A 27167-nucleotide genomic window follows, 5' to 3' on the forward strand; every position below is an offset into this window, starting at 1 on the left:
ACCATGATCAACACATGAGACCATCAATGTCATTAAACCACATTCGGGCTCACCGCGCTAATCCAGAACGTACAGGTTTCGTTTATTCCCCTTGTTCCCCTAGGGAGTGTGGGCACCTACAGTCGATTCGGCAAGCCGAGTCGACCCGAAGTGGATGCGCTATAGTCAAAGACGCGATATGACGCTTCCCGCGAGAGCGATGCTTCGCGCTTCGCATTCTCGCGTACATCGCGAAGTTACACCAACCGAGCTTACTTCACTGTTAATTTCACGAAACACGATTGTACAGGCATTTATTCGTCATGGCTACATGAACGTGCAATCATACGAAGCAATTGACATGAATTGGCCGGATTGACTCATACGGTGAAGCTGGATACTTATAGAGGATTCAGCTGTCTATGGGGTAGCTAGGATAGCTCCCTAGGCCCTAATGTAAGTAAGCACATATCCACGGGCTGATGATTCGATTACTGAGCAAACACGTTTTAGTCTCACGGATTACCTATATTTCTCACGAATAATAGCTACTGGGTGCGATCCAGTTTTGTGGATGGTAACGTATGTTACCCGTGTCCCTGAGCTGGTATATGAAGATCCTTCAACACCAAGGTCCAACAGAAGGACGCTAATGATCTGGCTGACCTTCATATCAATGACAAAAGGATTCTTCCTAACTATCGGACTTATCATCCCCAACAACAGTCTTCTCAGCTGCGTTATTTCTGTTGGTTTCCTCTTCCCCTTTTTTCTGATCCTTGGTTAAGTCAACATTCTTGATAAACCACATCGCCAACAACATAGGGACCAGCACACAGGTGGCAGCAATAGCCAATAGCTTTTGGGTTTCCCGGTAGGCTCTGTCGATCGCGATTCTTTCGGTGGATCCAACAGCAAACTTCTGCGCCACTACTATCGACCCGAAGATGCTGCTAGCCTTGGATTTAGAGGCATCGGGGAGATATGAAGTTAGCTTGTACAGCAGATTGGACCGCCATATAGCTCCGGAGATGCTTTGAAATGTCAGAAAATATTTTCGTATATCACTTGGTAGAAAAGTGGTTTCTCACCTCGTTCCAATGGCGCCTCCAAAGTTCATCGCCGCGAAATATACCCCGGTTGCGACAGCGACCTCGTCCCTTTCCACCACCGCCTGTAAGCATACTTGAGCCGCAGTCTGGTAGAAGCCTCTACCAACACCCACGAGGGTCTTCGCAGTGATAAATGAAGCTTCGTTCGCGGGGTGATCCCCATTGACGTTAACGAGGTATATCTCGAGCCCCTGACCGAGAATACAGAGACATACACCGACAAGGACCCATATTTTCGCTCTTTTGGAATAATGCATCAATACTGCTACTACAAGGGATGCGATCTGAAAGGCTACTCGGAGAGAGTTGCTAAGAGAAAACTTCAGTTAATACTAGCCTATCGCGGTTACGATGAGAGGTAGGTGTGGTCGCTTACTCAATCCTTGTAGCATGTCCAGCGGAGAAATGCCCTGCTACTTGAAGATAACTCGGGAAAAACACTGTGAACAATGAGTAGTGCATGAAGTCGCACACGGACAGAGCACATGCTGCCACGATCGTCTTGTGCTTGACCAATCTGAAAGGGATGAAGGGCTTCTTGGCGAATAGAGAATCCCAGACGAAGAATAAGGCGAAGAGCACAAAACCCACGACGATCATAGCGATAAAATTGGCATGCTTCCATGCCAAGCTATTCGACGAACCCGTCAGAGATATCGGGATTAGGATAAGTGATAGGCCGGCGATTAAAAGGAGGCAGCCGAGGAAATCGAGTTCGACCCAGAATAGCTTGTAGGTCTTGGTCAAGATTGAGTCCTCTGGTTGGATATCTTGAAGAATTCGAGGAGTTTTCGCAGTTTCCTGGACCGTTTTCTTCGTCCGGTATTCCCACAGGAATAACGTCAATAGGAGGGGAATAGCTGCAACAGGGAGGACAATAGCCCACATCCCGTATCCCCATCGCCAAGTTGAGTGATTCAAGAATGCGTCGGCAACGATAGTTCCAAGGTACAGAGTAGGTATACTGGCTATGCTGTCAGGAAGTGAAAGCCAGAGACCTCGATTTCGTAGCGTTGTAAGATCGGAGATGAAGATTTGCTGCGTGATTCCGAATCCTACATTTCCTATCGCATCGAATAGCCCTGCCACGAAATATGTTTCTACATTCTGACACGCAGCATATAGAACCAAAGATACGGCTGATAGGCCAATCGAGAAGGCGAACAACTCGACACGGCCAATCATCTATATAGTTGCCTTAGTAAAATTTCGTTCAATGCGCAAGTTGAAAGATTATAACAACTTACATCCGACAATTTCGCAACGATGGGGTAAGAAAGCAGACTCGCGATAGTCTCCACAACTCGAGAGGCACTCAAGAGTGAGTGGCCCTTGAAAGCACTTGTCGCGTAAGCGGCATACGTCGAAGTTGAATAATTGCCAAATTGGAACACAAAGGTCATTATATAGAGGCTATTTCAAAAATCAGTATCAGTATTCTCGCAATCTGGATAGATATACTTAATTCTTACCCTGAGAATGCGGCGATCATCCATCTTCGTGGCGCACTCTTGAGTTGATCTGACTGAACTACGCCAGCAGACTTTTCTACACGTTCTGTATCATGCCCATCATGGATGGACTCCTCAGCTTGGTTTGACATGTTGGCTTAAGTATGTCGTCGCAGGGTTTGATGGCGGTCCTTTACCCCTGAGGGGTACGTTCAGATTGCAGGTTGCGATGATCGACAATCTACATCTAAGATTCGGCAACTGAAGGATTTAGGAAACCAAGATCATGAGAATATTTGCGCATATGGCATCCTATTATCTAGTCACTATCACACATATTATCCTGCTCCCTATATCAGTACACGCCATCTCCTCACGACTAACAGGCAAGACTTTCCTCCTCAATCCACGACTCATCGGAGCAAAAGCTCATCGAACCAATGAGGAATTCCGCATCCTTAGTTTCTGGGTCCGCATCTTCCCATCTAATCTTATCAGATCCGCCCTCGCTGAAAATACGGCCTTGGCGATCCCGATGATGGAGCTCCTTAGCGTTGCGAGCTGAGACTTACTTTTCCGCTCTCGGTCGAAGTGCGTGAGAATTCCGCTTTCCAGTTTTTCTCCTCGGCTTCCAAGACTTCGCTAATGCGTTTACGTTACGTAGTCCCCCCAGCTCGTGGGCAGACGTGCGGAATTTTGGCGGTGCTGTCGCGTGAGGTCTTGAATTCTTATCCCGAATACGTGCCTGCTAATGAATAAAATTTTATATCAAATCGAGCTATCAACCGACATCTCCGAGTTTGCCTTCAGGCGAAGCAGTCGCTAAATAATTTCCTAAGAGAAGCATGTGTCTACCTAGGCAAGTATGTGGTAACATCTAAAGTCTATCTAGGTATGAACTAATGGCTAGTTCATATTTGAAATGGCCAATCCTCTAAGAAGGTCGTCATCCCCCTGCTGACCGAACAGGCGATAACGGTGCCATGATCCTCGCCTTCGTAAACATGAGACGAAATGTTGTGTAAATTCCCGCTTGATTTTAACCGACAGTACATGTCAAATACATTGCTAACCATGCGACGTTCGTTGTGTCGCTTTTCTCGCTTTTGGTGTTCTTCATCCGACTCTCCTCTACGGCGAGGTGGGTTTTGTTCTTGTCCACCTACAAACATAATCAGAGACGGTTTTTGCGAATTGATTACATTCGATTGCTTCTTCGAGAATGTTGCTTCTTCCTTTAGTATAAACTCGTTATGCCACCATATGCTCGGGCTGCTAGCAATGAAGCAGTCAAACGAGTTTGGGTGGGTGAAAAGAGTATGAAGGGAAAATAATCCACCAAGAGAATGTCCGTAAAGAGCTTCCTCTCCAACCTTTGCGGCGTGAGTGTCTCTCAGTCTTTCGTGGACGAAAGGTTTGACCCGGTCGTTAATGAACTTGATAAACTCGTCCGCGCCCCCTTCGTTTCCCTTCGCTCCTAGAGCGGGTGGTGTAAGATCCCAGGACCGTCGGGCGTCGAATATGAAACCCGAATTGGGAGGGACGGGATAACCGATTGCTACGATAACACCTGTAGAGAAAGTTGTCCTATTTATGGATAGCCTCCTATGAAGGGCTTCGAGTGCGGTGAGGAAGACAGAATTTCCATCAGTCAGGTAGCTAAGCCTTCGTTAGCTAAAACAAATCATATATCACTGTCGATTTAGATGTTCGTACACGATAGGGACACCTTCATCACCAGGACATGATTTGTAACTATCCCAGTCACGGGGATATCCAATTTGCACGATATACTCCTGTCCGCGTTGATTTAGGAGTGACCACTCCTCGGTGGACCCAATTTGTATAGGGGTAGCGTAACTTAACATTGTTTTACGTTCTTACATGAACGAAAAGTATCAATACAGAATATTCTCTCATATTAAGAAGTTAATGAGAATATTATATGTCTTTCAACGCTTTGAGACTAAGAGGGGTCGCCTACATTAACTTATTTAGGATACCGTCTGTGTAGAAAGCTTCCTTGGCGAACGGGGTTTGACTACCTAGACTCGATATCCACTGCTACGTAATATTACTAAGTGGAATCAGGTTTAAACAAGCATGTCTATTTGCAAACGGGATAGATAGATGTTTGTGAGTTATTTATTTTCGCCTATGTAGGATGATCACAAGTCAATGTGATATATAACGAAACTTGAGATATAATTTACTTCTTATAAAGTTAGATTTTCTTGGTGCACAATTATTTGGTTTCTCTTGTAGGCAGTTACTAATTTCATCTCTTAGATGTATTAGTAGGTATTGTTAGACGAATACAAGTCGAGTTCCTAAGGTTAGAGGTAGATAGAAGTATAAATGATTTTGTATGAGCTATGGGAGATATTGAGAAGATGCGGCAAACAACTGGGCACATAAGACTTTAACATACTCCTGAAATTGGAATAGTTTGGCATTGTAACTGGCAATGAAGACTACAGTTCAATACCTACCATTTCAAGGGGTTGCCGTATTATTGTACGGTTTTCAGCCACGGGAACTCTTTAGATTATTAGAACATAGCTTTGACGCAGTTTACCATATAGTTCTCATCTCGACGTCCAATTGTAGTTTCCTATATTCAATATTGTAAATTGAGACCATTAAGCAGATCGAGGTAGATGACTAACAACCCTATCCCTAACCCTACGTCAGTCGGTAATTAGGGGTTAGATTTAAGGGGGAAGCAGGGGATAGCCGGTGATTTCGTACGATATGAGCCAATCAAAATCTGCAGAAAGGTGATTTGGAGATGAGATGGCTATGGTTAGGTGGCCGCTCACCTGGGCTTATCCAGCCCGTAATCAGCCAAAGCTGAACCCGGTTCGCCGTTGGACAATCGGGCCGGCGGACGCCATCCGCAAACCCAAGCCACCAGTACGAGATCCTTTGCTTTTTCGTCTGTCATCATTGGGTAATGCCACTTTGGTATTACCGTGCAGCAACCGGCTGTTTATTAGTGGCAGTTACGTATCTCACGTAGGTGGGGTGAAGGCGAGGGGGAACGGAGATCTAAATTCGATTACCCCCAGGTCCTTGCTTGCTTCGAGGTGAGGCCTAGAAAAGTCCAATTCCTGTGTGGCACTGCCCACTGCCCGTCACCCTAAATAAATATACCTACAATATACAACCGACTCGTACGAGAGGCGATACCATCTCGTCTCCTAATTGGGGGCTTGAGGCTCAACTATCATCATACGGCGCATAGCAAATCTATCGCTTGGATGCTATTGGCAAGGCACAATTATCCGGTCAGTATCCGGATAGCACCTGGTCGGTATCCGGTCGGTGTGAGCTAGGTACGCGGCGTTGATTAGGTAACGTAGCAGGCTGTCACACGACGGAATGGCTTCAGCTGGCTGATACACCTATATGCGAATACGTTAAGCGGCTGAAACCCGCATACCCGTCGGGCCTCCGTGTGGCTTACCAGCGGCATACAATTCGAGATTTCCCTATCACGAATCTTGAAATCTCCGGTGCTCCCACATACACACCGACTCGACTCTCAAGCACTACCTGAGATACGAGGCATCTTGACTAATTGCCATTGCCTACCATAGGCGACCGTGGGAATGTGCCGCCGAGACTTGGGCTTTTACCTCGGTGTGGTTTCAGGTAGGATTGTTCGTCCGAATTCGGCAGTATAGGTGGAAGTCCGTATCGTGACTCAACATGAGACATACATTCGGATGTAACAACGTTAAAGTGCACTTATTGAGACTGTAAAGAGCCCAATTGGGTCTGCAGCTGCCGACATCTTAACTATTTTGTAGATCGTTGATTCGGTGAGCTAACTCTAGTAGCTAGGTATACGAATTGCGATTAATTATCATCGCAGCGTCGTAGAAAAGGCGTATACCTAAGCAAGGCTTTGATCGTCGGCACAATGTGATGAAATCAGATGGGGGCAAGGCTGTTCGTGTGTCTCATCCTATCAGGCACCTAATTATGTTCTTTCGAAGGAAGCGATGTCCGATGTACTGGTTCTCGGTAAATAACTTGTCTCGTAGAAGTCCCTCCCAGCTGGAATAGGTAGATTTAAACAATGCCTCTTAAAATAACCAGGTCAACTCTTGTACCTTTACCTCCGATCAAAAGAAAGTCAACATGAAACTTGACAGGAAATAGAGAAATGTCTAAGTACTAGAGAGGTATGTATGTAAAACAAGCCCACACAAGCCACATTTGTTAATTTTGGTTCTGGAATCGTACGTGGATTTTGGTACGCCGTAACTCAGAAAATGAGAACCACGTCTAACAAAATTATCGTAGGGCTGCAGTTGGCATGTGCCCATGTTACACTCTAGTCCAATGAATTAATGGGGTATCTAGGCTTGTTTTTGGGAGTTGACTTCTAGATTATTGTTGAAATTAGCTAAATCAGAAGCCCCTTTTTCATACCTACCTTGGTATTAATAATGTGTATATATCCAACAAAAGTCCGTATCATATAACAACACCCTAACTACTTACCTAGGTACCTACTTACCCAATTATAAAAAGCAAGAAGTAAATTCTTCAAATCCATCTTGCTAAAAATGGTCCTCTTTTTTTCAAGACCTTTAACGATAATTACACTCCCAAGATAATTTTAGGTTACATTCGGTACGAGGACCGAACCCGAACTGTTTTTTTCTTTTACTCTATATCGTAACAATGCCATGCAGTATGGTCCTACCTCTTTGAATGATTAACATAGATATTACTTGGGAAAAATGCGATTCCAATTTTATGACGCATAGTAAGTACATATTTCTCAGACGCAGCTATTTTTGATATGCCACGTCAGCAAATATACCTTGAATCTTCAATTCTACTCATGTCGGCCTTAACAGGGACCTGTGAAATTACCTTACCAACCGCTTGCAATGGTCAATAATAGTATCCTCGGTGTAAAAAAGCTTTGCGTTGGTTGAGTTCGAGCTCTAAGGCGTATAAAGTCGTGACCTAGTCAATGTTACACAGCCCCTGAAGTTAGCCCCTATTATACATTTATGTGCGTTGAATGGTCGGGCAGTTTTCTTCGACTCAACTAGATCTTTAGTTTTTGTTTTAAGAAAAAATCCTTTTGTTTATGATGATACTCTTCGGTCCCGACCGAGCGCCTATATGCGAGCCATAATGTAGCGTAGCATTTGCTATCAATTCTGGTCGCATCATATTCTCCGTTACCCCAAACCCCCGTGCCCACCTCCTGTACGTCCTATGCGGAGGAAAATTGAAGTGTTACACAGAAATTGGAACTGGTGAACCGAAAACTGTTAAGATAGGATCTATGCCTATTATTGCTATAGAATCTATAATCTGAAGATGCGGTGTACCAATCTGGGTAGTCAGGGGGCGATATAGCTCCTAGATAGGATTCACGAACGCGTATGCCTCAATTCTGTTGCTCGACTATACGACGTATGCAGCCTATTTAGGTATGATGCAACATGGTACAAATAGTGCATAATGGAATGTTGCATCTGAAACATGCATTGCATACCTGCTTTTTCTTGGGGTTTTTTTCGTTCTTCTTTTCTCCGTAATGCTTCGTCTCACCCGGGCGGTGCGTTCCTGCATGCTTCCGGCGATTAGAGTTGCTGCTGATTGACCACAGGCTGTAATTGACAGATCTGCTTCTTATGTAAACTGCTTATGATGATGGTCTCACAACCTTTGCGTCATGCCACGTGGATCTCTTGGAATCAGCAACCATCTTTGGCTTGCGATTGGTGCTCCCGGTTTGCGCTCAGCCATGGACCTCGTGGTTGTCCGTAGCGGGCACTCTGCCTCTTCATCGTCCCTTAGACTAGCATTAGACTAGCATTAGACCAGGATCGCACGTGGTTTATGTGTGACATCTCTCGAAGATGGTGTGTCCCGAGGAGCTGGAACTATGTGTTTCAGAGCTGCCCTCGGCTGTATTTCCTGAGGCGGCATGAATAGTAACAGCCAGCCTCGAATATGAGAACCCCACACCGGAAAGCCGTCATCTTCCAAGGTATCATATTGGCTCAAACAGAAAACCAGAAAACCGGTAGAGCTGTGGTATTACAGTGGCGCATGGAATAGAAATTTAACAGACCTGAGCCGCAGAACCAGATAGGAGAAGGCTGAAAACCCACATCTACGCTTCATCGAGAGCCGCCTTTGACGTAGTTATCACAGCGGTTGGTCCTACGTCTATCACCGAAAGAAAATATTTTCGATTTGCCTCTGGAAAAGAGCTGGGATCCAGTGGGTACGTGAAACCGTGACAGAGGGAAATTTCGGAGATTAGACGGAACACCCTCCTGAATTTTCAGATATCAGGATGACCAACTGATTATGAAGCCGGTGTAGAACATATACAGAATTTGGGGTGTGGCGTGCCCTAATCACTTGCCTAGTAAATAGGTAGTTTCCGGGAGGGAGCTGAAGCCTGAAAGTTTGTGGGGGATGACATGTATTCTTCTGGTTGCCTGGTGGCTCGAGGGATGCTTCCTAACGGGAAAAGGAAACCGAAAGAGAATCCGGCACTTCATTAGATACTGTGCTTGGTGTTGTAGGATTCGCGGAGGCTGAATTTGCACATCGCTGTTGGTACGCCTTATACTAGCACGACTACCGAACCTTGCCTGATCACCTGGAAGCTCCACTAGACCCCTTATAATCGCTGCGGATCGAATGATGTGCGGGATGATGGGGTCCAAAAAAAACAATTGAGCTATTATATGGCGATATAATAAGTTTCAAGGCAGCGAGAGGCAAAAGAGATGAAACGATTACCTCCTAGAACCTATCAAATGTGAGTATGTATTGGGGGCCGAAACGAGGTGTCGAAAGACACTCGCATCGAGATAGTTCCAAGATTATAATGATCCGACTAAATCAGAACCTGAGAATCTGGAAACCTGGGAGTCTAGGAAAAGTCTTAATTGGAGACGACCGTGTTACTATATTCTATCCATAGATTTCGCGGATATCCCGGGGTCGCCTGACTCAGAGGTAGTTCCGATGATTTGAATTGAGTCACGATGAAATCGCACTCGTAAATCTCGACAATTCTGGTAAGTGAATAGTAAACATAATAACCGAGAGGCTTCGGAGTAAAGACGAACAAGCGGGTAATAGACGGACCAAGCGGTGGTCGCCGATGTCTGTAAGAGACAATGACTGCTTCGATTGCCTAGAAAGCTATACTATATTCTTATCATCATCTATAGCATTGCCCTCCTGCTGTCACACTTGCAGCTTATTCTCTTACATAAGGCTATGTTAAAGAGAGAATGAATCATTTTACAATCGTTGTTAGTGGTCGAAAATCGAATTAAGGCACAGATCGGAAGAAAAAGTGGAATGCGATGTACTGCGTAAATGGCGTTTAGAGGGGGTTTAGGGACATGGAGATAAGAGGTAATGATGTAGTATGGTAGTATTGACTGACCTTTTTTAGTATACAAGGTAGGATACTGGAGATTTCTGACATTCAAGAAGAAATTCAGGTGGCAGTGCGATTATGGATTATGGGTTGTGAAAAAGAAGGAAAAAGAGAAATAAAAAAAAACAAATCGCTACTAGGTAGTCGATTGGATCTGAACCCGACTGACCCTACTAGGCTGCTAGGTAAATGTACCTAGTGTACCGACCATACTTGCCATTGTACTTTGTAAGTCAGTGGACCTTCCCGCTTCTAAATCTCCATACCTCAGTGGAGGGAGGTATGTAACTGCCTAGCAGATTAGTAGGATTCGTCCGCGCAACATGGGTGGTTTGATAAGGTCTTAACCTTGGAAATCTTTAGGGGATGTAGGTGAGGTAGGTCCCACGGACAAAAGAGAGGGAACATTGAAGTCAAGCAAAAGAAAAAAAAACAGCTAAGCATCTATTAATAGCGGCCTAATTATCCCACTTTAGAACCCGATAAGCACTAATTTAGCCCCCACCAACACAGTATCCTTGAAAGGTAAAGTTCTAGTACTGTTCTACAAGGTGAGTGGTGGTGTAGCATTTGGTATTCTTGGCAACCTCGTGGCTCCTCCCCTGTAAACCCTTGCTAGACCTTGCCAAATCCATGGATCGTCGACAAATGGGACTCGGGACAATCTGGAAAGTGCAGATTCCAAGATAAGATTGGTTCCTTGAGCGATTTGCTGTGCATTTACGGTGCGCGCTGTGTTTTTTTTCAGCTACCTAGAATTTCACAATATGTAATTGCTTGCCGCCGGATCTCAATTAACTACGCTGTAAGCGGACTATTGTAATGAGCCCTGCTGCAGGAGGGAGATCGTTTGATCTTGATTTCCTTCGCCAATTGATACGACATTGATCTAAAAGTCCCGAACATCTGTCGTTGCTCCGTACCTGCATATACAAATTACATTTTGAGTCCGTTGTCCGGTGCGGTTGAGCGGCTAGGCTAGGCTACAGCTGTACTGTGTTCTGTGTTCCCCGACTTGTGGGCTCCAAGGGCTTCTTCACAGGACCGGGGTCAAGACTAACCTCCGCGAAGAGCTGTTTATAGCTTAGGATTGGTCGAGTCTTGTCCCATCATCTGTCGAACTTAAAACGAGCTGAGTCACTGGCCGGTGATGGGATGACAAATGTAGATTAAGTAAAGCCATATGAATGGAATACTGATGAAGCTCCGGGACCAACAATCATTATGATTAATAAGGTATCAAGAGATAAGTGGAAACTACCAACATAGAAAGAATAACTATGTCAGAATGTGTATACACAATACATCACATCTTCATACATTTCCGTCATTACTCGGTATTCACCGAATAATCGTCATAGAATATTTCCTATCCTAGCATAGTGGACCACGTTGCGGTGATGGGTTCAGTCTGCAAGAAGCAGCAGAGCCCCTGCTGTAGATGTGCAACAATAGATGAAAACGGGCCGTTGGGACTGCTAAATCGGGGGGGCGTGCCTTGCAGGCCTTGCAGACCTTGCAGTGAAGAATGAATAAGTATGATGTGCGCATATGTTGTGATGGGAGTATGTGTGTAATCGCGCATAGCATTTTTTGGGAATGATTGGGAGTGGAGATGCTACCCTCTCTGCGTTAGGAAGCGAAGTGCAGGCGAGCTGCTTGGCTCTGGTGAAAATAATTGTCAGTTGTCGGTTGATTGGATGAATAGAAAGGCGAAATCAGAAAAAAAAATCGATTGTTATTATTATTTCCAGGCAACATCCAATAGGCTTCAATCCCCTTACATCCACATACGTAGCATATTTCAAGCATACAAGCAATGATAAAAAAGCTCATTGGTGAATGTAAGATCCCTGGAAAGTGTGTAAGAATTCGTAGTGCGAGGTATCCATGAACGTAGTAGGTATGTTACATGTAAGATAGAACCAAAGAAACAAGAGGCCATCTGCAGGCGCCGACCATAAGGAAACTCTCAGCCCTACAGCAACATGGGTCCCAAAAAGGATTAGAGTCTCGCAGCGGCCCCCAAAATAGAAGGTTTAGTTAGCTTCCAAACCTTCTAAACCTTCCATGCATCTTCGCTAAACTTCTTCGTGCTTGCTATTATGGTTCTGTTCTTTGTAAACCATCTAGTACTACTAGGTAGTAGCCTGCTAGCCTTACAACGTGCATCGATCCCTCCATGGATATGCACGGTATCTATATGACCTGATCCAACAGGTCGGCGCGCCGCAACCACACAGTACGAAATACAAGAAATACAGAATACAAAGTACAAAGTACACCTAGAAGGAAAGTACACTTTTGTGATTATTATTTTTTATTTTACGATTACCACCCACACCCATTTTCAGTTCAGACAACAGCACAGCGCCATGTAACCGGATCTAGCTATGGCAATTTCATTTTATTCCAAAAATGGTTGTAGCAAACCCGAAAAATCCCATAGCCTTGAACTGAGTGACCCACTTCATCGACTGGAATATCTGCTTACAACCCATGCAGGGGTAGAACGTGGTCCCCGTACCTGTTCCATACACACCCAAACCCACATGTCTTAGACTTGGCTTTCTCGGTACGCATTCCTCCTAGGCGTGACCATTTCGAGGCTGAAGAACCGCAGCAGTTCTGGTTGTCATCACAACCTTGAACCGGCAGACTGGTTTAGCAACTGAGGGGCCTGTTCCACCCCCCTGCTCACCAACAGCCATGGTCAGCTTGAGCTAGGAACGTCCCGCGGACCAGTTCATCGATGATGGGTTACGGGCTGTGTCCGTATACAGATGATATATAAGACCATGGCTTCCCGAGCTTTGAGGCATCATTATTCCTTATCAACAGCATCAACAACAACACTCTTATAGAACATTCATCTATCTCACAGCTAACTCTTTCCACTTCTGTATAACAACTTCTCCTCATCACCTTGCTTCTTGGTCTCATAATACACATCACTCAACATCATATCAAACAGCATACTAAGTATCCAATCAACAATCATTACAATGGCCGGCTTCACTTCCTCCTCTGCCCCCCAGATTGCCAACTTTGGCCGAAGTGGATACAACAAGGACGGTGACAACGAGGACAACAAGCGCAACTTTGGGCGCAGTGGCTACAACAAGGACGACTCTGACGACGACAAGAGGTGCTTCGGCCGCAGTGGATACAACAAGGACGGTGACGAGGAAGACAGCCGGATGTTCGCCAACTTTGGCCGCAGCGGTTACAACTAAACCCTCACACTATCCAATGGCGATGAACAACAACAACTAGATCGGTTGGATCTACTGCCGCTCGCGCGGATACCAGACCAACTATAATATCATCGCCTCCAACCAACAACGAGCCCAAGCATTGACTGCAACGGCAATGTATCAACACGCCTTAGACGATTTCCTTTGTTATTGCATCAAATACCATTCAGCATTCACGGAATTGTACCATTACGAATTGTACGATATAAGAGGGAAAAAAAAGGATCATACCATTAGACTTAGACTTTGCATCACTGCAAACTTGTATCACTTATCCAACATTGCATGGGAAATGGGATAGACATTTGACGACGGAAAGGGAAAAGCATTTACATCTGCATATTTGGCAGCATCTGGGCGGCGATATTGGCGAACACACATCTTTGTTACATCTCTGTATTACATACTAGTCATCTTTATTCAGTCATTTTCCTACACAAAATCTGCCTCGCGTTAGCTTGATACACTAGTGACATGATCGTGCCGGTACTCACTTTTCGAAGATTACGCCAAGGATCTCCTCCACATCTCCTACTTCTCCACGACCAGTGATCCGACCAAGGAAATTGGCAGCGTAACGCAGGTGCTCGGCCGCCATCGTGATATCGGCGTCGGTCTCATCGACCCCGCTGTGGGTGTCGCCTTCATCACTCGTAAATGTCGTAGAACCTACGCTCTCGAGGTAACTCTCTAAGTGCCGCCGGCACCTGACGAGTAGCTGCCGCTGACGCTCTGTAACACCATGGAGATCTTGCAGGGTGGCGGGAAGAGATGTCATACTTGCGAACGATGACACCAACTGATCGATTACCCCCCGAATTCCCCCGGAGTCGATACGGTCAGAACTTAGATCTTGCGCCTCCTTACAAGAGATGAGTATCGGCCGAATGGCCTCAAGTCCCTTAATTTTCCAGAGAACGTCGTCCGTAAACCGTCGAACGAGAACTTGCAATTCGGCGTCGGCGACAGCATCACGCTTATTGACAACCAGAAGGTGCGCCTTACTCTCTGCCGCCAACCTCAATGTCTCTAAATCATAGCAGATCTGGGAGTTGCCAAGAGAATCTGTTTCCACCGAGACGAGTACGATGATTACATCAGATTGAGTGGCTTTGACCCTCGCTCGGCGGATACCCTCTTCCTCAATAGCCCCTATCTTGGCCTCGGATCCTCGAGGACCCGTATGATCCTTTCCGGCGGCACTTCTAAAGCCAGCGGTATCCGCAAATGTGCATAGGTAGCCGCGAATATCAAGATTTGCCTCAATGATATCTCGCGTCGTACCAGATTCTCCTGACACGATCGACGCTTCCCTGCCGACTACCTGGTTCATGAAGGAGCTTTTGCCGACATTCGGGGGCCCCACAAGCGCGATTTTAATCCCGTTACGAAGGAGCTCGCTCCGTTCACTTGCCCCTTCGTGAACGTGTATGCTCTGAAGGATCTGCTTAACCTGCTCGGTCACGTTGCCGATAAGGGAAATGGGCGATTCGTCGAAATGTTGATCTTCGGAGAAGTCGATGAGAGCTTCCATCTCAGCTCGCGCTCGCAATAGCTGCTGACGCCAGTCATCGTACGTTCGACCCAACGATCCACTGCTACCGCGAACCGCCGCGCGTCGCTGTTGCTCTGTCTCCGCTGCGAGGGTCTCACTAAGAGCTTCGACCTGTGCTAAATCGAGCCTGTTGCTGAGAAACGCGCGCTTGGTGAATTCTCCAGGTTCGGCATACCGAATTGGTCCTTCCGCGGCGCATTTTGGAATTGCTGAGAGGACAGCTTTCACGGTTGCGCTGCCGCCGTGCACATGCAATTCCAATACGTCATCGCCGGTAACTGTCTTCGGATTTGGAAAGAAAACCGCTAATGCCTCCGAATCGAGTATTTCGGATCCACTCGAGTCCGGATGATATAATGTCCTGACGCTTGCATAGCGAGGTTTGAGCACAGGCTTGCCTGGGCAAAGCCCGTGATAAATCTTAAAAGTAGGTCAGTTATATAATCTCTCATAAGGATGAGACAGGAATACAGATTTGCAGGAAGGCCCCGAAATTCGAATTACTGCAATGCCGGCTTTACCTTCGGCAGTCGACAGGGCGTATATTGTGTCATCACGCTGTTGAAAGGGTGTTTGACGTGGAAAGACACCTCTATGATCAACAAAATTGCGGTGGTTGGGGTTTCCAAAACAAGTCGAAGACGTAAGAGGCTGAATAATCGGATGAGCCGGTCTAAATAGCAATGTATCCCTAAGCCATCTCGAACGGGTGAACATGCACCTCCAGACGGAACGATGCATGGGTTATGCTCCAACTGATACTCCGATAAGGAGATCGGATTATATGGTAAAACCCATAAAAAGATGGGATCTTTGAAAGAACTAACTCGACTGTGAAAATTAACGATGCCTGAAGATATACATTATTTGAGGGGCGTTATACAAGCGTCTGGGTTTGATATTTGCTTCAAGGCTGTGGTTAAAAAAGATGAGAGCAATACATCGTGCAGGTAATTATGAATCTGTATTGCACAAAGTATTATGCACGGTTTGATTGGCCGATATGAGATAAGACTAAACCACTTTAGGTGACCGCTTTTGGCGGTTCACCCACTAAGGACCCGCTCCGCAACGGCAGAACTTTTTGAAAAGTTTCTAGGCCTAACATTTTCTTGAGAATTTCTAGACAAGGTCGTATCTCTATTGCTTCATTCAAACACCACCGTTTAACATACCCCGTACTTCGTCAACGAATCAATTTGACTCCTCTATCCAGTCAAAATGTCGGACGAGATTATTTGGCAGGTTATCGACAAACAATTTTGCAGTTTTAAACTAAAGTGAGACCATTAGCCTGTCGCAAATCTCCATCCTCCACTATGAATACTAACATATCGCTAGAACTACGAAAGAAAAGAACTTTTGTCGAAACGAGTAAGCAAAGACTTCAAAATTTGGTCTTGCTTACCGATGCTAATTGTCGTTTAGGTACAATGTGACAGGTCTCTGCAATAGACAGTCATGCCCTCTTGCCAACTCTCGTTATGCTACCGTTCGAGCGCATCCTACGAAGGGTACCTTATACCTCTATATGAAGACAATCGTTAGTGCATTCCTATGTCTTCTTTATATTTATCCCCACTTACCAAATATAGGAACGAGCACATATGCCATCGAAGTTATGGCAGAAAATCAAGCTATCCCAGAACTATGCCACCGCCCTCAAGCAGATCGATGACCAACTCATCTACTGGCCCAAATTCCTAGTCCACAAGGCAAAACAACGAGTTACTAGACTTACACAAGTGGCGATTAGGATGAGAAGGCTCGCTAAGGAAGATGAACGCTTAGGCGAGAAGCTCGTGCCTAAGCTGGCACCTAAGATCAGACGACGAGAAGAGACTAGAGAACGCAAAGCTGAGGCTGCCGCCAAGTTAGAACGCACAATCGAGCGAGAGCTTATGCAGAGATTACGCGAGGGTGCATACGGCGACCAACCTCTCAATGTTAGCGAAACTATTTGGAAGAAGGTGCTTAACGCCATGGAACGTGAGGGCGAAGGTAAAAGAGATAAGGATCTTGATAAGGGCATTGAAGACGAGGACGAGGACGAGGATGAGGATGAGGATGAAAATGAGCTGGAGTATGAGCAAGAAGAAGAGGACGACATCCCCGACGGAGCTATCGAATATGTCAGCGACTTCGACGAGAGTGAGGACGACCTAGAGGACATCGAAGACTGGCTGGAAAGTGACGAATCCGATAAAGAAGAGGAGTCAGACGAAGAGACCGAGGAGGAATCAACTAAGAAGGCGGTGGGCGAAAAGAGAAAGAGAGCGCGTGTCATCCGTGCGAAGCCGAAGAAGACAGCTCGACGTGGAAAGGAGATTGAACATGAGCACGAGTTTGAGCGGCATCGGGATGAGCTGGCCTTCTAGAAGGCAATTCGCTGGCAATTGCTAGTAAGTGCTGGTACGAATCCAAGCATCCGACACCCTCATTGCATTCAAAACTCTTGATACCCTCTTTGATACTTGGTTCAATGCTGTACCTAGTGTATCTTATGACCTTTCCTAGGTTCATATATGTAGATAAAATAGCAACAAGCTTGGGGCTGGGTTGCACGCGCAAAGTTTCTTTTGAGAATCAAATGCAGTGCTTGTGAAAAATAAGTAACAGGTTAGACTACATTAAATGGACTACATTGAATGTCTTTAATTAGTAGTTTTTCTGGTTGTACATCCTATTTGTCAATTCGAGTTGTCGGATCTGGGATGGATCTGGTGGTGAACAACTTTGGAAGTGATAATTGGACCTCCTGTTTCCTTTTGGGTAGCATTCAGGGGAGTTCAGGGGAGATGACCTGCTAATGACTTGCTAGTTTGGCGGGGCACCAATCCACTGCAGCTGCCACCGCAGCACCGTCACCACTGCATTTTATCATTTTATCCACCGAGAGAGTTCCCAAGGTTTGGCGCATTGATGTTAATCATTCTTACCAAACCCAGGCCCTTTTTTTGAAACGCATTCCTCAGCACCCTTTTTTTCTTCTTCCTTTCTTCCAAGGAACCATCCGCCCGAGACTTTATTAAACCTACTTTAATTCTACGTCGAATTGTCTCTTTTTTCTGCTCCAAATCTAACACATACGCTCGTACTCGACTGAGACGCTTACGACACTTACTCAATTCCGACCGAACCCTCGAAACAAGACATACCTGGCACCTCGCATAATCGCCCCCATCTCAGACGCATCATCTCACCCCGAACTCGCAGCCGCTCCCGGGAACCGCTCGACCGGCACAGCAGCCATGTCGGCGTGGTACAGCAACATCGTCGGCGCGACGAGCTCCAAGATCTCGAACCTGCAACGCACGTTCCTAAACAGCGAAGCCGACGGCGACACTGAGGACGACACTTACGTGTGCCGGGTCCTGCGCTCATACTATACCGAAAAGGGGCAGTCATTCCCCGGCTGGCTACCCCCCGACCCGAAAGCCCCTCCCCCCGTCGCTGCCGTCTACGCTCAGCCTGCCTCCGTCGGTTCACGGTACGGTGGTCTCACCCAGCAGCCTCAGGGTGGCGGGTTAAGTTCCCTTTGGGACAATAACCCCGTGTCCCAGCCCCAAGACGCGCAGAGTTTAAGAAGGGGACGCGGAGCGCCGCCCGCGGCGAGGATGGGAGATCCGAGGGGCAGTAGTAGCAGCAGCAATCTGCTCCGCACCGATGACGTGCCCGCGAGGCCGCTGCCGAGCCAGCGCGCCGGCAGCTACCAGACCCCCGGCGGAAACGGGTACGCGAGGGACACGGGGACGGCGCCGCCGGCGACGGGCGGGTCAGCGCAGGACCGGTTGAAGCAGAGGTTATTCGGGGGATCGCGGACGGCGAGTCCCGCAGGAAGCGGTCCATTTAACCCACCGCCGCAGCAGGGCGGGTCTAGGGGTGGTGGTGGTGATAGCTACGAGGATAGGTTTACGCCAGGAGGCATGTACGATGGAGGTAGGAACGAGAGCCCAAGGCCTTTCATGGCAGCGAATTCACCTTGGGCGACTAATGAAGCTGATTACAATGGAGCAGGGAGCGGGGGCCGATCCGCAGGAAGACGGCCCGGCATTTCGGGCGGCGGAGGCTTACCGAGCGGGCCGCGAATGAGATGATTGCGATGCGATGCGACGCGAGGGGCTACGTGGGGTTGCGAGATCATTCCATTCGGTGGGTAGACCGACGAGTCTGCCTATGCTGGGGTTGGGATTCATTGTAGGGGGTATGAGGCTCAGTGAGGCTATAGCGAAAGCCGAGATTGCGGCGGTCAGGACGTGCATGCGGGCAACGTTGCGATGCGATACTACAGAACTGCAGACGGCTGCGCCCCCTTTTTTCCCGGTCCGCTCGATTTCGGAACCCCTTCGCCTCGGCCTCGCATCCGAATTACCAGCGAATACAACCACGATTATAGTAGTACTGACCTAGGCAACTAATTACGAAGAAAGAAGGGAGCGGTAGGCAGAAATGTAGAGGAGGGAGTGCTGTATAAACTACGCCACACTAGTTGGCTGCGGGTTCTAGCCGCCGGAATGGAGATACATAGATGGATGGAAAGCGGCATGAAAGAATTGCATTGGATGATGCGATTGTTGCCTCTTGCGTACATACACTTCTAGTGTTAGTGTTAGGCGGTTTAGGTGATAGGTGGTAGGTGATAGACGGGGACATAATAATACTGTTGCCTATTTCTGAATTGCGTATTCTATATGCGTGGGCCTCGCAACGTTGCCAACGAAATTCGTGTCCTCACCCCTGCGTTGTGGAAAGTCTTGGAGATCAAGTACAGTGTGGGATTCTTTAGAGGCTTGGATAAATATAGGAAACTTTCCTGTTCGTTTGGGTTTACGAGTGTTGGCAATTCCATATACTATATTCGTTACTATATTCGACAATAACTAATATCACGAGCGTGATTTGTCACGCCGACGTCTAGTCTTAGCCCCCAAAATGGAGTGACAGATGGAATGGAATGCAGATGACTGGGCAATTGCGAGCTAATGCAATGGGCCTTGGTACCGAATTTTAGCGGGCATTCCAGAAGGTACTTAGCGGTACAAACAGTGGATTCTAAAGGTATTGGCGAGTGGCGGGGCACATGAGACGGTACTGCACCTGCTGTCCTATTCAACACCAGATCACCCCCAAACTTTTAACTTTACACGCTCACATGTTCGAGCCTTCCTTTGAAAATTTAGCTTCAAAGGATTGCAGAAACGAGTTCCTAGCTGTCCGGGGTTGAGACCCAATTAACTTATACTATCACGCATTCCTCACTTCGCCAACTTTCAACTTCCAGCCCATCCGAGTTGGATAACACCACACCCCGCCATGACATCAGCTCCCCCACCGGGTCGAGCCAGCTCGCCTACGGGCAGCTTCTACGCCCTTAGCGACGATGAGGAGGGCGAGTATGATACTATCACCCATACAGAGACTGGGAAAGGGGTTAAACTCCTATACTCCAAGAGCAAAGTCTATATCCATCCTACCCCGTCAGCAAAGGATAATATCGCAGGCTACATAGCACTATTGCAACAAAAAGGTCCCCGCGGCGAACGACCTACGTCTTCCTCCTCGAAGAGCTCCATTTCTCCAGCTTCCGCGGATCTCCTACTCGCTTGGCTGCCTGAATCTTCTCTCGGTGATGCCGAGAGTATCTATGTCAAGGTCGACCTAATCGATGCCGATTCCCCTCCAAAGCAGAGCTATCTCGTACCACCACCTCCAACCGTAACGACTCACAAAGGATCAATCGGTCACTATGCCTTTGCGATACCAGTCAGTGCCATATACTCCCTACTAGTACGCCCTCCAAGTTTAGGGTGGTGGTTTGGATCTCTGGTGATCAACACCAGAGCCGGAGACAGCTTTCCAGCTTTGTTCTTCCACGACAGCGAATGCCAGTCGACCATACTCCAGAAAAAGAAGCGAGCCAGGGACAACTTTGACCCCTTCGGCGAAAATGGACAAATGTTCTGGGGAGGTGATGAGGTTCTCCGCTGGCTAAAACGCTACATCCGGATCGAGAGGAGTGGTGCTGAGCCGAATATCTACTTAGTCGAGCCTACCAAGGAAGATAGTGAGGCCTTTGGTGGAAAGTTGACTTCAAGTACACCCTCGTCAATTGGCCGACGGGATAGTTCTCAAGGTTTACGTTCACCTGGTGCTAGACGCTCAGCAGCGGGTTCTAGTAGCCAGAATGACGCGGGTATGGACCCCGTTATGAAGTTCGTGAAGGAGACGGGGTGGAATATTCTGGAGAAGTTCAGCAAAGTCACTACGTTTACACGGAGAACCGCGCAGGAGATCATAGACAACCCAAGACTCCCACCTCAAGTACGCAAGTTGATGAGAAATCCCGAAGTTCAGACATTGCAGGATGAATTCGACAGCGCTAGGATATACCTGGCTAGATGGGCCATGGGAATGGCCGAGCAGAGTGAAAGGGATCGAAACCAGAGGATATGGACCGCTCGCGATGTCTTAGAACTAGAAGATACTGATGTGGGGGAGTTTGAGTTGCTAGAAACGAGCAACATGTCTTTAGAAGAACGAAGAAAAACTGTTACTTTAAAGGAGTGGACCACTTTCTTTGACCCCAGAACAGGACGTCTGGCAGTCACTGTTGACGAGGTCAAAGAGAGAGTTTTCCATGGTGGTCTGGATCCAGATGATGGTGTCCGAAAGGAGGCCTGGATGTTCCTGCTTGGTGTTTACGACTGGTATAGCACAGCAGAAGAACGAAAGGCGCAAATGGCATCTCTTAGGGACGAGTATGTGAAGCTCAAGGCTGCTTGGTGGGAGAGACTAGTTGATCTTGGTGGTGAAGGTGAAGAAGGCGAATGGTGGAGAGAGCAAAGATGCCGAATCGGTAAGGCTTGCTATCTAAATTTGCAATAACAACATGCTAACCGTATATCTAGAAAAGGATGTTCATCGAACTGACCGCACGGTCCCAATCTTCGCAGGAGAGGATCTTCCTCACCCCGACCCCGACTCCCCGTTCGCCGAAGCTGGCACCAATGTGCATATGGAACAATTGAAGGATATGCTTCTCACTTACAACGAGTATAACAAAGATCTCGGCTACGTTCAGGGGATGTCCGATTTACTTGCACCGATATACGCTGTTATGCAGGACGACGCGGCGGCGTTCTGGGGCTTCCAGCGCTTCATGGAGCGGATGGAACGAAACTTCCTCCGCGACCAGTCTGGCATGCGAAACCAGCTCCTTACACTCGACCACCTAGTTCACTTCATGGATCCAAAGCTATACGCTCATCTTGAGTCTGCTGATAGCACCAACTTCTTCTTTTTCTTCCGCATGTTGCTCGTCTGGTATAAACGGGAGTTCCAGTGGATGGATGTTTTGCACCTATGGGAAGTGCTCTGGACGGACTACCTCAGCAGCAGCTTCCACCTGTTTATTGCCTTGGCTATTCTAGAAAAGCACCGAGATATCATCATGATACACCTGAAGCATTTCGACGAGGTTCTAAAATATGGTAAGCTTTCTAACATATTCCTCCAAACTCATCATGTCTAACTATGTTCCAGTTAACGAACTATCAAACACGATGGACCTTGAGTTGATTTTAATCCGAGCAGAGGCCTTATTCCGCCGTTTCCAACGGTTAATCGAGGCTATAGACAAGAAGCAGAACTTCCCAGCGCCGAGGGTCCTTAAGGACTCGCCATCCCCTAACTCGACATCTGCGTCTGGATCATCGGGAGCATCCCCGCAGTCGGGAACTAGAAATGGGAAAGCTCCTGAGGAGCAAACGAAGAAGACGATCACCCCTGAATTACGGAAGTTGCTCAGTAAGACTATAGAGGTTTTACCACACACTCACAAGAAGCGTAATAGTGTTACTACTGAATCTACCTAGGAGGTAGTAGTCGATTAGGTAATTGCTTAGACTAAGGTCAACATCGAACTTGAGGTATGTGTATTTTATGTTAGGGAAATTCGGGTTATACATCATGAGGTACGTGGAACTTAGGGTTCGAAGGGATATGGCGTCGGGGTTATGTAGTATCACAAATATTGAGAAAGAGGGCATGGTATGAAGTATTCCAACACTGCTCTATACGGTATGCTTCTCGACGATAAAAGAGGTTCATATAATCAAGATCAAAAGCACATGGGTACATTTTGCGTCGCATAGAATATTCCGATATAATAGAGACAATGCAATACTGGGGGAAAAATCTTCGATGATGCTCCGAAAGATGACAACCTATGCCAACCCAGTAGTAGTAATAATCCTTGCCCACACTCCGTTGAATTCGCATAGTACGCATATATTACAACGACGCAAACTGGCCGTTTGCCCTTCTCTTACTTCCGATCCATGTGATCCCGGGTATCCGTCGTCCTCGTCACGAGATCAAGCCCATCAAAACTCTTGCTCCTCCTGGAAGAACATGCCGAACGAGATGATAGTCCCGTAGATCAGAAGTCCTCCGATAATACACATGATCATCGCCGGGATGCCGATTAAAGCCGAGTGCGCTAGAACAGCAGGTAGGGCTAGATAGGAGGGAAATAATCTGTTAGTATACAGTGCTCTTGTTGTATCTTGTCTGTATGTATTAAATGTATAGATGTACGCGTAATGCGCTCGTGCCCCATAGTGCGCAGTTTAGGAGACGACAAATGAATAGACCGAGCAGAAGGGGAAGCCTTACCGATCCCCATAACAACCATAAACCCAGTGCAGAAACGACCGAGATCGAGTACGCCATTCCCGGTACTCTCAACGAAGTCATCCGGGTTCGCGCAGCGGGAGGCGATCCAGTTGGGCACGGGCGCCAATACGTAGGTGGCGACGACGAGCAGAGGATAGTAGACCTTGTATAGTGCGCAGGAGAGGATGACGAGGAGGAAGCCGATCGCGAGGACGAACGACAGCGCGATGATGGTCTTGAGCCCCGCGGTCGGCATCGTGGGCGAGACGAGGCGCGGCGGACTGGAGGTGAAGGTGCGGGAAGATTGGAATGGGAGCTGGAGACTGGCTCCTGGATTACGCGGGAACGACGAGCTAGAGCTGTAAGCGGATCGAGAAGAGAAGATCGAGTGTTGTCGGTGGCTCGCACGGCGGGACAAAGGAAAAACACTCGCTGCGTTGAGTAATTAGACTGGTTGGGGTATCGTGGTGGTTGATTCGAATTACAAGATGTTGTCGTCAGACTCTCAGCCTTGGCCGTCTTCAACCTATTAATTGCTGGGGTCTTAAACTTTGGGAACTGTTTGGGGTCCGAAGCTCGAGCGATAGACAATTTGTACCTAAGTACCTCAGGTGCTTATCCCTGCAAGTTTACCTAAGCCTGGAGCTAGGGGCATCCGCGCTAGTCCCAAATGAGAGGTGCGACGAAGCTCTTGAGCTGCCTTGTGGTTGCCAAACCAAACTACAGCGGACGTCTTGTGAGCTCTAGCCTTAGCCTTGCGTCTATCAATACCAATACCTATCCACCTATACAATCCAACTTTCCGAATACCCTCTCAACAATCCCACGTCCAACCCACGGTCATTAAAAAGGAGATAAGCTTGACATACCGGCAATATGTTCAGAAACAACTACGACAACGATTCAGTCACATTGTAAGCTCCGAACCGTCAACCGAAATAACCCTTGTCAATCGGTACCTATATCTAACCACCTTCTCAGCTCCCCGCAAGGGAGAATATTTCAGGTTGAATATGCCGCCGAGGCCGTGAAGCAGGGTTCAGTTGTGGTGGGCTTGACCAGCAAGACACACGCAGTTCTAGTCGCCATTAAGGTACGAAAACACCACCATCACCCCACCTACACCTATCACCATCTCGAGCCCCAAGAGAAGGGAAGAAAAGAGAAAAAGAAATGGAACGAAAGCTAACATATACACCCGGTCCACCTAGCGAAACGCAGAAGAACTCTCCTCATACCAGAAGAAACTCTTCGCAGTCGACGAGCACGTCGGGCTAGCAATCGCCGGGCTAACATCTGACGCCCGCGTGCTCTCGAACTTCATGAAGCAGCAGTGTCTCTCGCAGCGACTAACATACGACCGCGCGATGCCGCTCGAGACGCTCGTCTCGCTCATCGGCGACAAGGCCCAGCTCTACACCCAGCACTACGGCAAGCGGCCCTACGGCGTGGGCCTCCTCATCGCCGGCGTCGACGAGGCCGGAACCCACCTCTTCGAGTTCCAGCCCAGCGGCCTCACCCAGGAGATGCTGGCTTGCGCTATCGGCGCGCGCTCCCAGATGGCACGCACTTACCTCGAGAAGAACCTGGATAAGTTCCCTGATTGTGGGAGGGACGAGCTGGTTAGACATGGCTTGAAGGCGTTGAAGGAGACGCTGGTCCAGGACCGCGAGTTGACGGTTGAGAACACGAGTGTGGGTGTTGTGGGCTTGAAGGAGCCGGGGAAGAAGGGGCTTGAGTTCTTCAAGGTGCATGATGGTGCGGATGTTAAGGAGTGGATTAACAGCGTGGCGGACGATAACGAGGGCGGTGGCGAGGCGGGTGATAGTGAGGGTATGCAAGTGGACGAGTAAGAAATAAGAAGAGGGAAAAATTAACGACCAGTGGACCTAGTGTGGTAGATGAATTACTTGCATTTCACTTGGGCGTAAGGACATCGGTTGGTGCGCTTATGTCGCGGCGCTATCTAGATGTATCAATAGACGACAAATAAATCACGAAACAAATCGGAAAAGTCTGACATCTTGGTCTTCATCTTAAGGCTTATAGCCGCGAGAAGGCGTTGGTATATTAGGTTTTATATTTCGTCTTCCTCATCATCGAAATCATCCTCCCGCCCCATCTCATATAAAATCCTTCCCCCCTCGCCCGCCCCTATATCCTTCTGCGCGTCAAAATACGGCAACACAATACCCTCCCTATCCCTCCTCTGCTTCTCCGTCAGCCCAAGGTTAAACGTAGTCTCCATCTCCCCATCTCCCTCACCCGCCACACCCCCCTGTTCACCATCCCCCGGGTCCCGAAACGCGGGATGGTCCGATAGGAGATACAGCCTCGACGCCTCGATCTTCCCCTTCCCATCCGCACCTGCGTTCCGTACTTGTACCTGCACCGCCCGCGGTACTAAAACAAACTTCTCGGCCACGGAACGCCCGCTCCGCCGCCGCATCTCCATCTCGAGCACGAACCCGTCCCCGTCTCCACTTCCACCACCTTTCCCTCCCCCTAGCCCGATCAGCACCCCCTCCCGCCCCTCCGCTAACCCCCACTCCGGCGCCGGCAAACTCCTATTCTCGGCGCGCCGCCGCTCAGCGGCCTGGTACAGCGACCCGACACGGAGAACCGCCGTGGCTAAGTGCGTAAGCGTCGTCAGGGGGTGCGGCTCATACTCATTCCAGCCCGGGGAGAACACAAGCGGGACGTCGGCGTGGTAGACGCCGACGAGGGAGACGAGGGGCGTGATGAGGCTGGAGAGGAAGAGGGATAGGTTAGATGACAGCGCTTGCGCGAGAGGGTTCAGCGCGTCGATTACGATGAGCACTTTGTGCGCGTGGCCCGGCGTCCCCGGGGGGAAGTGCGAGGTTATTTCGCTGCGGAGCGAGTCTGGGGATTTGCAGCGCGCTTTGATGAAGATGTCGACGTTGGGCGGCTTTTTGAGGGTGCTGAGGGAGAGGAAGAGGGTTTTGCTTTTGGTGGCCTGGGTGGGGTTAGTGGGTGTTCACTTTATGTTTGTTTTCTTGAGTAATATAAGAGAATAAGTGATAAATAGAAATTATAGGGAACTGAGTGAAACTCATATGAAGGATTCGGAAAGGGGCGAGATGTGAGATGGATCGTAGACTGCTAGGTTTGTGAATACAGACCTTGGCTCTGCTCAGGAACTCGCCGATCAGAGGCTTAGCGCTCTGCTCTAGGGTGTCGAGGACCAGAGTTAGCGGGCTGGCGCTATCTCGCAGATTGAGCAGTTTCTGCAGTAAGAGAAGGGCATGCGATCTGGCATGCGACTGAGCCGATGACGACATATCTCTCTTCTGTTTGGTGGGAAATAGCTGAGACCGCCTAGAGTTTGATGTTATCAATTATTCTCGCCCAGCTCTGCCCTAAGATTCAGTTACAGGTCGTAGTTATCGTCTAGACCTTAGGAGTGCCTTCTGTGCCCAAGTAAACCATCTAACGTCATGCAGGTACTATGGATGAAGTATCTCCAATGCCGAAACCTTACCCTATTTTCAGCGGTAATCGGTGCAGGAGCTAGGCCTCCCCGCAGCCCTAATTGCGGAATTTCATAGGCGGCTTATAGCGGGACCCACTATCATTACAGGACCTGGCAGGCAGGATCGGCTCATGGCAGATCCCCCAATATAACGGACCCTTCCAATACAACCATTTCAGCTTTCCTCCAACCTTTTA

General features: G+C 48.1%; 10 protein-coding genes across 10 annotated transcripts; 5 read left to right on the forward strand and 5 right to left on the reverse strand.

The window, feature by feature from the left end:
* Positions 1–456: 456 nt before the first annotated feature.
* On the reverse strand, positions 457–2694 carry GGS22DRAFT_194901 (siderophore iron transporter mirA; the record flags this gene model as incomplete). The annotated part of the gene is made up of 5 exons (XM_047965583.1): positions 457–1013; positions 1071–1400; positions 1468–2276; positions 2339–2504; positions 2564–2694. 5 exons carry the CDS (start codon positions 2692–2694, stop codon positions 674–676), a joined length of 1776 nt encoding a protein of 591 aa, XP_047818257.1. The 3' UTR covers positions 457–673.
* Positions 2695–3453: 759 nt separating this feature from the next.
* GGS22DRAFT_189553 (IroE protein) lies at positions 3454–4410 on the reverse strand (the record flags this gene model as incomplete). Its single annotated transcript, XM_047964870.1, has 2 exons — positions 3454–4201; positions 4259–4410. The coding sequence occupies 2 exons, from the start codon at positions 4408–4410 to the stop codon at positions 3454–3456; spliced, it is 900 nt and encodes a 299-aa protein (XP_047818258.1).
* An 8430-nt stretch (positions 4411–12840) lies between these two features.
* On the forward strand, positions 12841–13404 carry GGS22DRAFT_165585 (uncharacterized protein). Its single transcript, XM_047961710.1, has one exon. The coding sequence runs from the start codon at positions 12995–12997 to the stop codon at positions 13223–13225; it is 231 nt and encodes a 76-aa protein (XP_047818259.1). The 5' UTR covers positions 12841–12994; the 3' UTR covers positions 13226–13404.
* Positions 13405–13514: 110 nt separating this feature from the next.
* Positions 13515–15718, reverse strand: GGS22DRAFT_165587 (uncharacterized protein). Its single transcript, XM_047961711.1, has 3 exons — positions 15273–15718; positions 13741–15221; positions 13515–13689 (listed from the first exon to the last, which is right to left on the reverse strand). Exons 1-3 carry the CDS (start codon positions 15540–15542, stop codon positions 13671–13673), a joined length of 1770 nt encoding a protein of 589 aa, XP_047818260.1. The 5' UTR covers positions 15543–15718; the 3' UTR covers positions 13515–13670.
* Positions 15719–15915: 197 nt separating this feature from the next.
* On the forward strand, positions 15916–17364 carry GGS22DRAFT_23080 (Mak16 protein). The gene is made up of 4 exons (XM_047966544.1): positions 15916–16081; positions 16143–16175; positions 16230–16344; positions 16397–17364. The coding sequence occupies exons 1-4, from the start codon at positions 16023–16025 to the stop codon at positions 17177–17179; spliced, it is 990 nt and encodes a 329-aa protein (XP_047818261.1). The 5' UTR covers positions 15916–16022; the 3' UTR covers positions 17180–17364.
* A 543-nt stretch (positions 17365–17907) lies between these two features.
* Positions 17908–19183, forward strand: GGS22DRAFT_23084 (Sec1-binding region of Mso1-domain-containing protein). The gene is made up of 2 exons (XM_047966545.1): positions 17908–18740; positions 18819–19183. Exons 1-2 carry the CDS (start codon positions 18053–18055, stop codon positions 18896–18898), a joined length of 768 nt encoding a protein of 255 aa, XP_047818262.1. The 5' UTR covers positions 17908–18052; the 3' UTR covers positions 18899–19183.
* Positions 19184–19910: 727 nt separating this feature from the next.
* On the forward strand, positions 19911–22745 carry GGS22DRAFT_23092 (RabGAP/TBC). Its single transcript, XM_047966546.1, has 3 exons — positions 19911–21657; positions 21710–22291; positions 22344–22745. The coding sequence occupies exons 1-3, from the start codon at positions 20115–20117 to the stop codon at positions 22673–22675; spliced, it is 2457 nt and encodes an 818-aa protein (XP_047818263.1). The 5' UTR covers positions 19911–20114; the 3' UTR covers positions 22676–22745.
* A 440-nt stretch (positions 22746–23185) lies between these two features.
* Positions 23186–23733, reverse strand: GGS22DRAFT_189559 (vacuolar protein sorting 55; the record flags this gene model as incomplete). The annotated part of the gene is made up of 2 exons (XM_047964871.1): positions 23186–23319; positions 23400–23733. The coding sequence occupies 2 exons, from the start codon at positions 23731–23733 to the stop codon at positions 23186–23188; spliced, it is 468 nt and encodes a 155-aa protein (XP_047818264.1).
* Positions 23734–24192: 459 nt separating this feature from the next.
* On the forward strand, positions 24193–25504 carry GGS22DRAFT_23102 (N-terminal nucleophile aminohydrolase). The gene is made up of 3 exons (XM_047966547.1): positions 24193–24391; positions 24459–24570; positions 24689–25504. Exons 1-3 carry the CDS (start codon positions 24354–24356, stop codon positions 25328–25330), a joined length of 792 nt encoding a protein of 263 aa, XP_047818265.1. The 5' UTR covers positions 24193–24353; the 3' UTR covers positions 25331–25504.
* Positions 25505–25526: 22 nt separating this feature from the next.
* Positions 25527–26779, reverse strand: GGS22DRAFT_194905 (histone acetylation protein 2; the record flags this gene model as incomplete). Its single annotated transcript, XM_047965584.1, has 2 exons — positions 25527–26454; positions 26621–26779. The coding sequence occupies 2 exons, from the start codon at positions 26777–26779 to the stop codon at positions 25555–25557; spliced, it is 1059 nt and encodes a 352-aa protein (XP_047818266.1). The 3' UTR covers positions 25527–25554.
* Positions 26780–27167: the final 388 nt, after the last annotated feature.

This window comes from Annulohypoxylon maeteangense (genome assembly GCF_022496945.1).
Source record: "Annulohypoxylon maeteangense strain CBS 123835 unplaced genomic scaffold GGS22scaffold_10, whole genome shotgun sequence".
NCBI classification, from domain to species: domain Eukaryota; kingdom Fungi; phylum Ascomycota; class Sordariomycetes; order Xylariales; family Hypoxylaceae; genus Annulohypoxylon; species Annulohypoxylon maeteangense.

Coding starts and splice junctions, on each gene's coding strand:
- GGS22DRAFT_23080 (XM_047966544.1), top strand. CDS start 16,023: ATGTCGGACGAGATTATTTGGCAGGTTATCGACAAACAATTTTGCAGT. Junction 16,176..16,229: donor AAGAACTTTTGTCGAAACGA/GTAAGCAAAGAC, acceptor ATTGTCGTTTAG/GTACAATGTGACAGGTCTCT. Junction 16,345..16,396: donor ACCTCTATATGAAGACAATC/GTTAGTGCATTC, acceptor TACCAAATATAG/GAACGAGCACATATGCCATC.
- GGS22DRAFT_165587 (XM_047961711.1), bottom strand. CDS start 15,542: ATGCATCGTTCCGTCTGGAGGTGCATGTTCACCCGTTCGAGATGGCTT. Junction 15,222..15,272: donor CGGGGCCTTCCTGCAAATCT/GTATTCCTGTCT, acceptor CCTACTTTTAAG/ATTTATCACGGGCTTTGCCC.
- GGS22DRAFT_23092 (XM_047966546.1), top strand. CDS start 20,115: ATGACATCAGCTCCCCCACCGGGTCGAGCCAGCTCGCCTACGGGCAGC. Junction 21,658..21,709: donor AGAGCAAAGATGCCGAATCG/GTAAGGCTTGCT, acceptor CCGTATATCTAG/AAAAGGATGTTCATCGAACT. Junction 22,292..22,343: donor CGACGAGGTTCTAAAATATG/GTAAGCTTTCTA, acceptor ACTATGTTCCAG/TTAACGAACTATCAAACACG.
- GGS22DRAFT_23102 (XM_047966547.1), top strand. CDS start 24,354: ATGTTCAGAAACAACTACGACAACGATTCAGTCACATT. Junction 24,392..24,458: donor GACAACGATTCAGTCACATT/GTAAGCTCCGAA, acceptor CCACCTTCTCAG/CTCCCCGCAAGGGAGAATAT. Junction 24,571..24,688: donor CAGTTCTAGTCGCCATTAAG/GTACGAAAACAC, acceptor CGGTCCACCTAG/CGAAACGCAGAAGAACTCTC.
- GGS22DRAFT_23084 (XM_047966545.1), top strand. CDS start 18,053: ATGTCGGCGTGGTACAGCAACATCGTCGGCGCGACGAGCTCCAAGATC. Junction 18,741..18,818: donor AGGAGGCATGTACGATGGAG/GTAGGAACGAGA, acceptor ACAATGGAGCAG/GGAGCGGGGGCCGATCCGCA.
- GGS22DRAFT_165585 (XM_047961710.1), top strand. CDS start 12,995: ATGGCCGGCTTCACTTCCTCCTCTGCCCCCCAGATTGCCAACTTTGGC.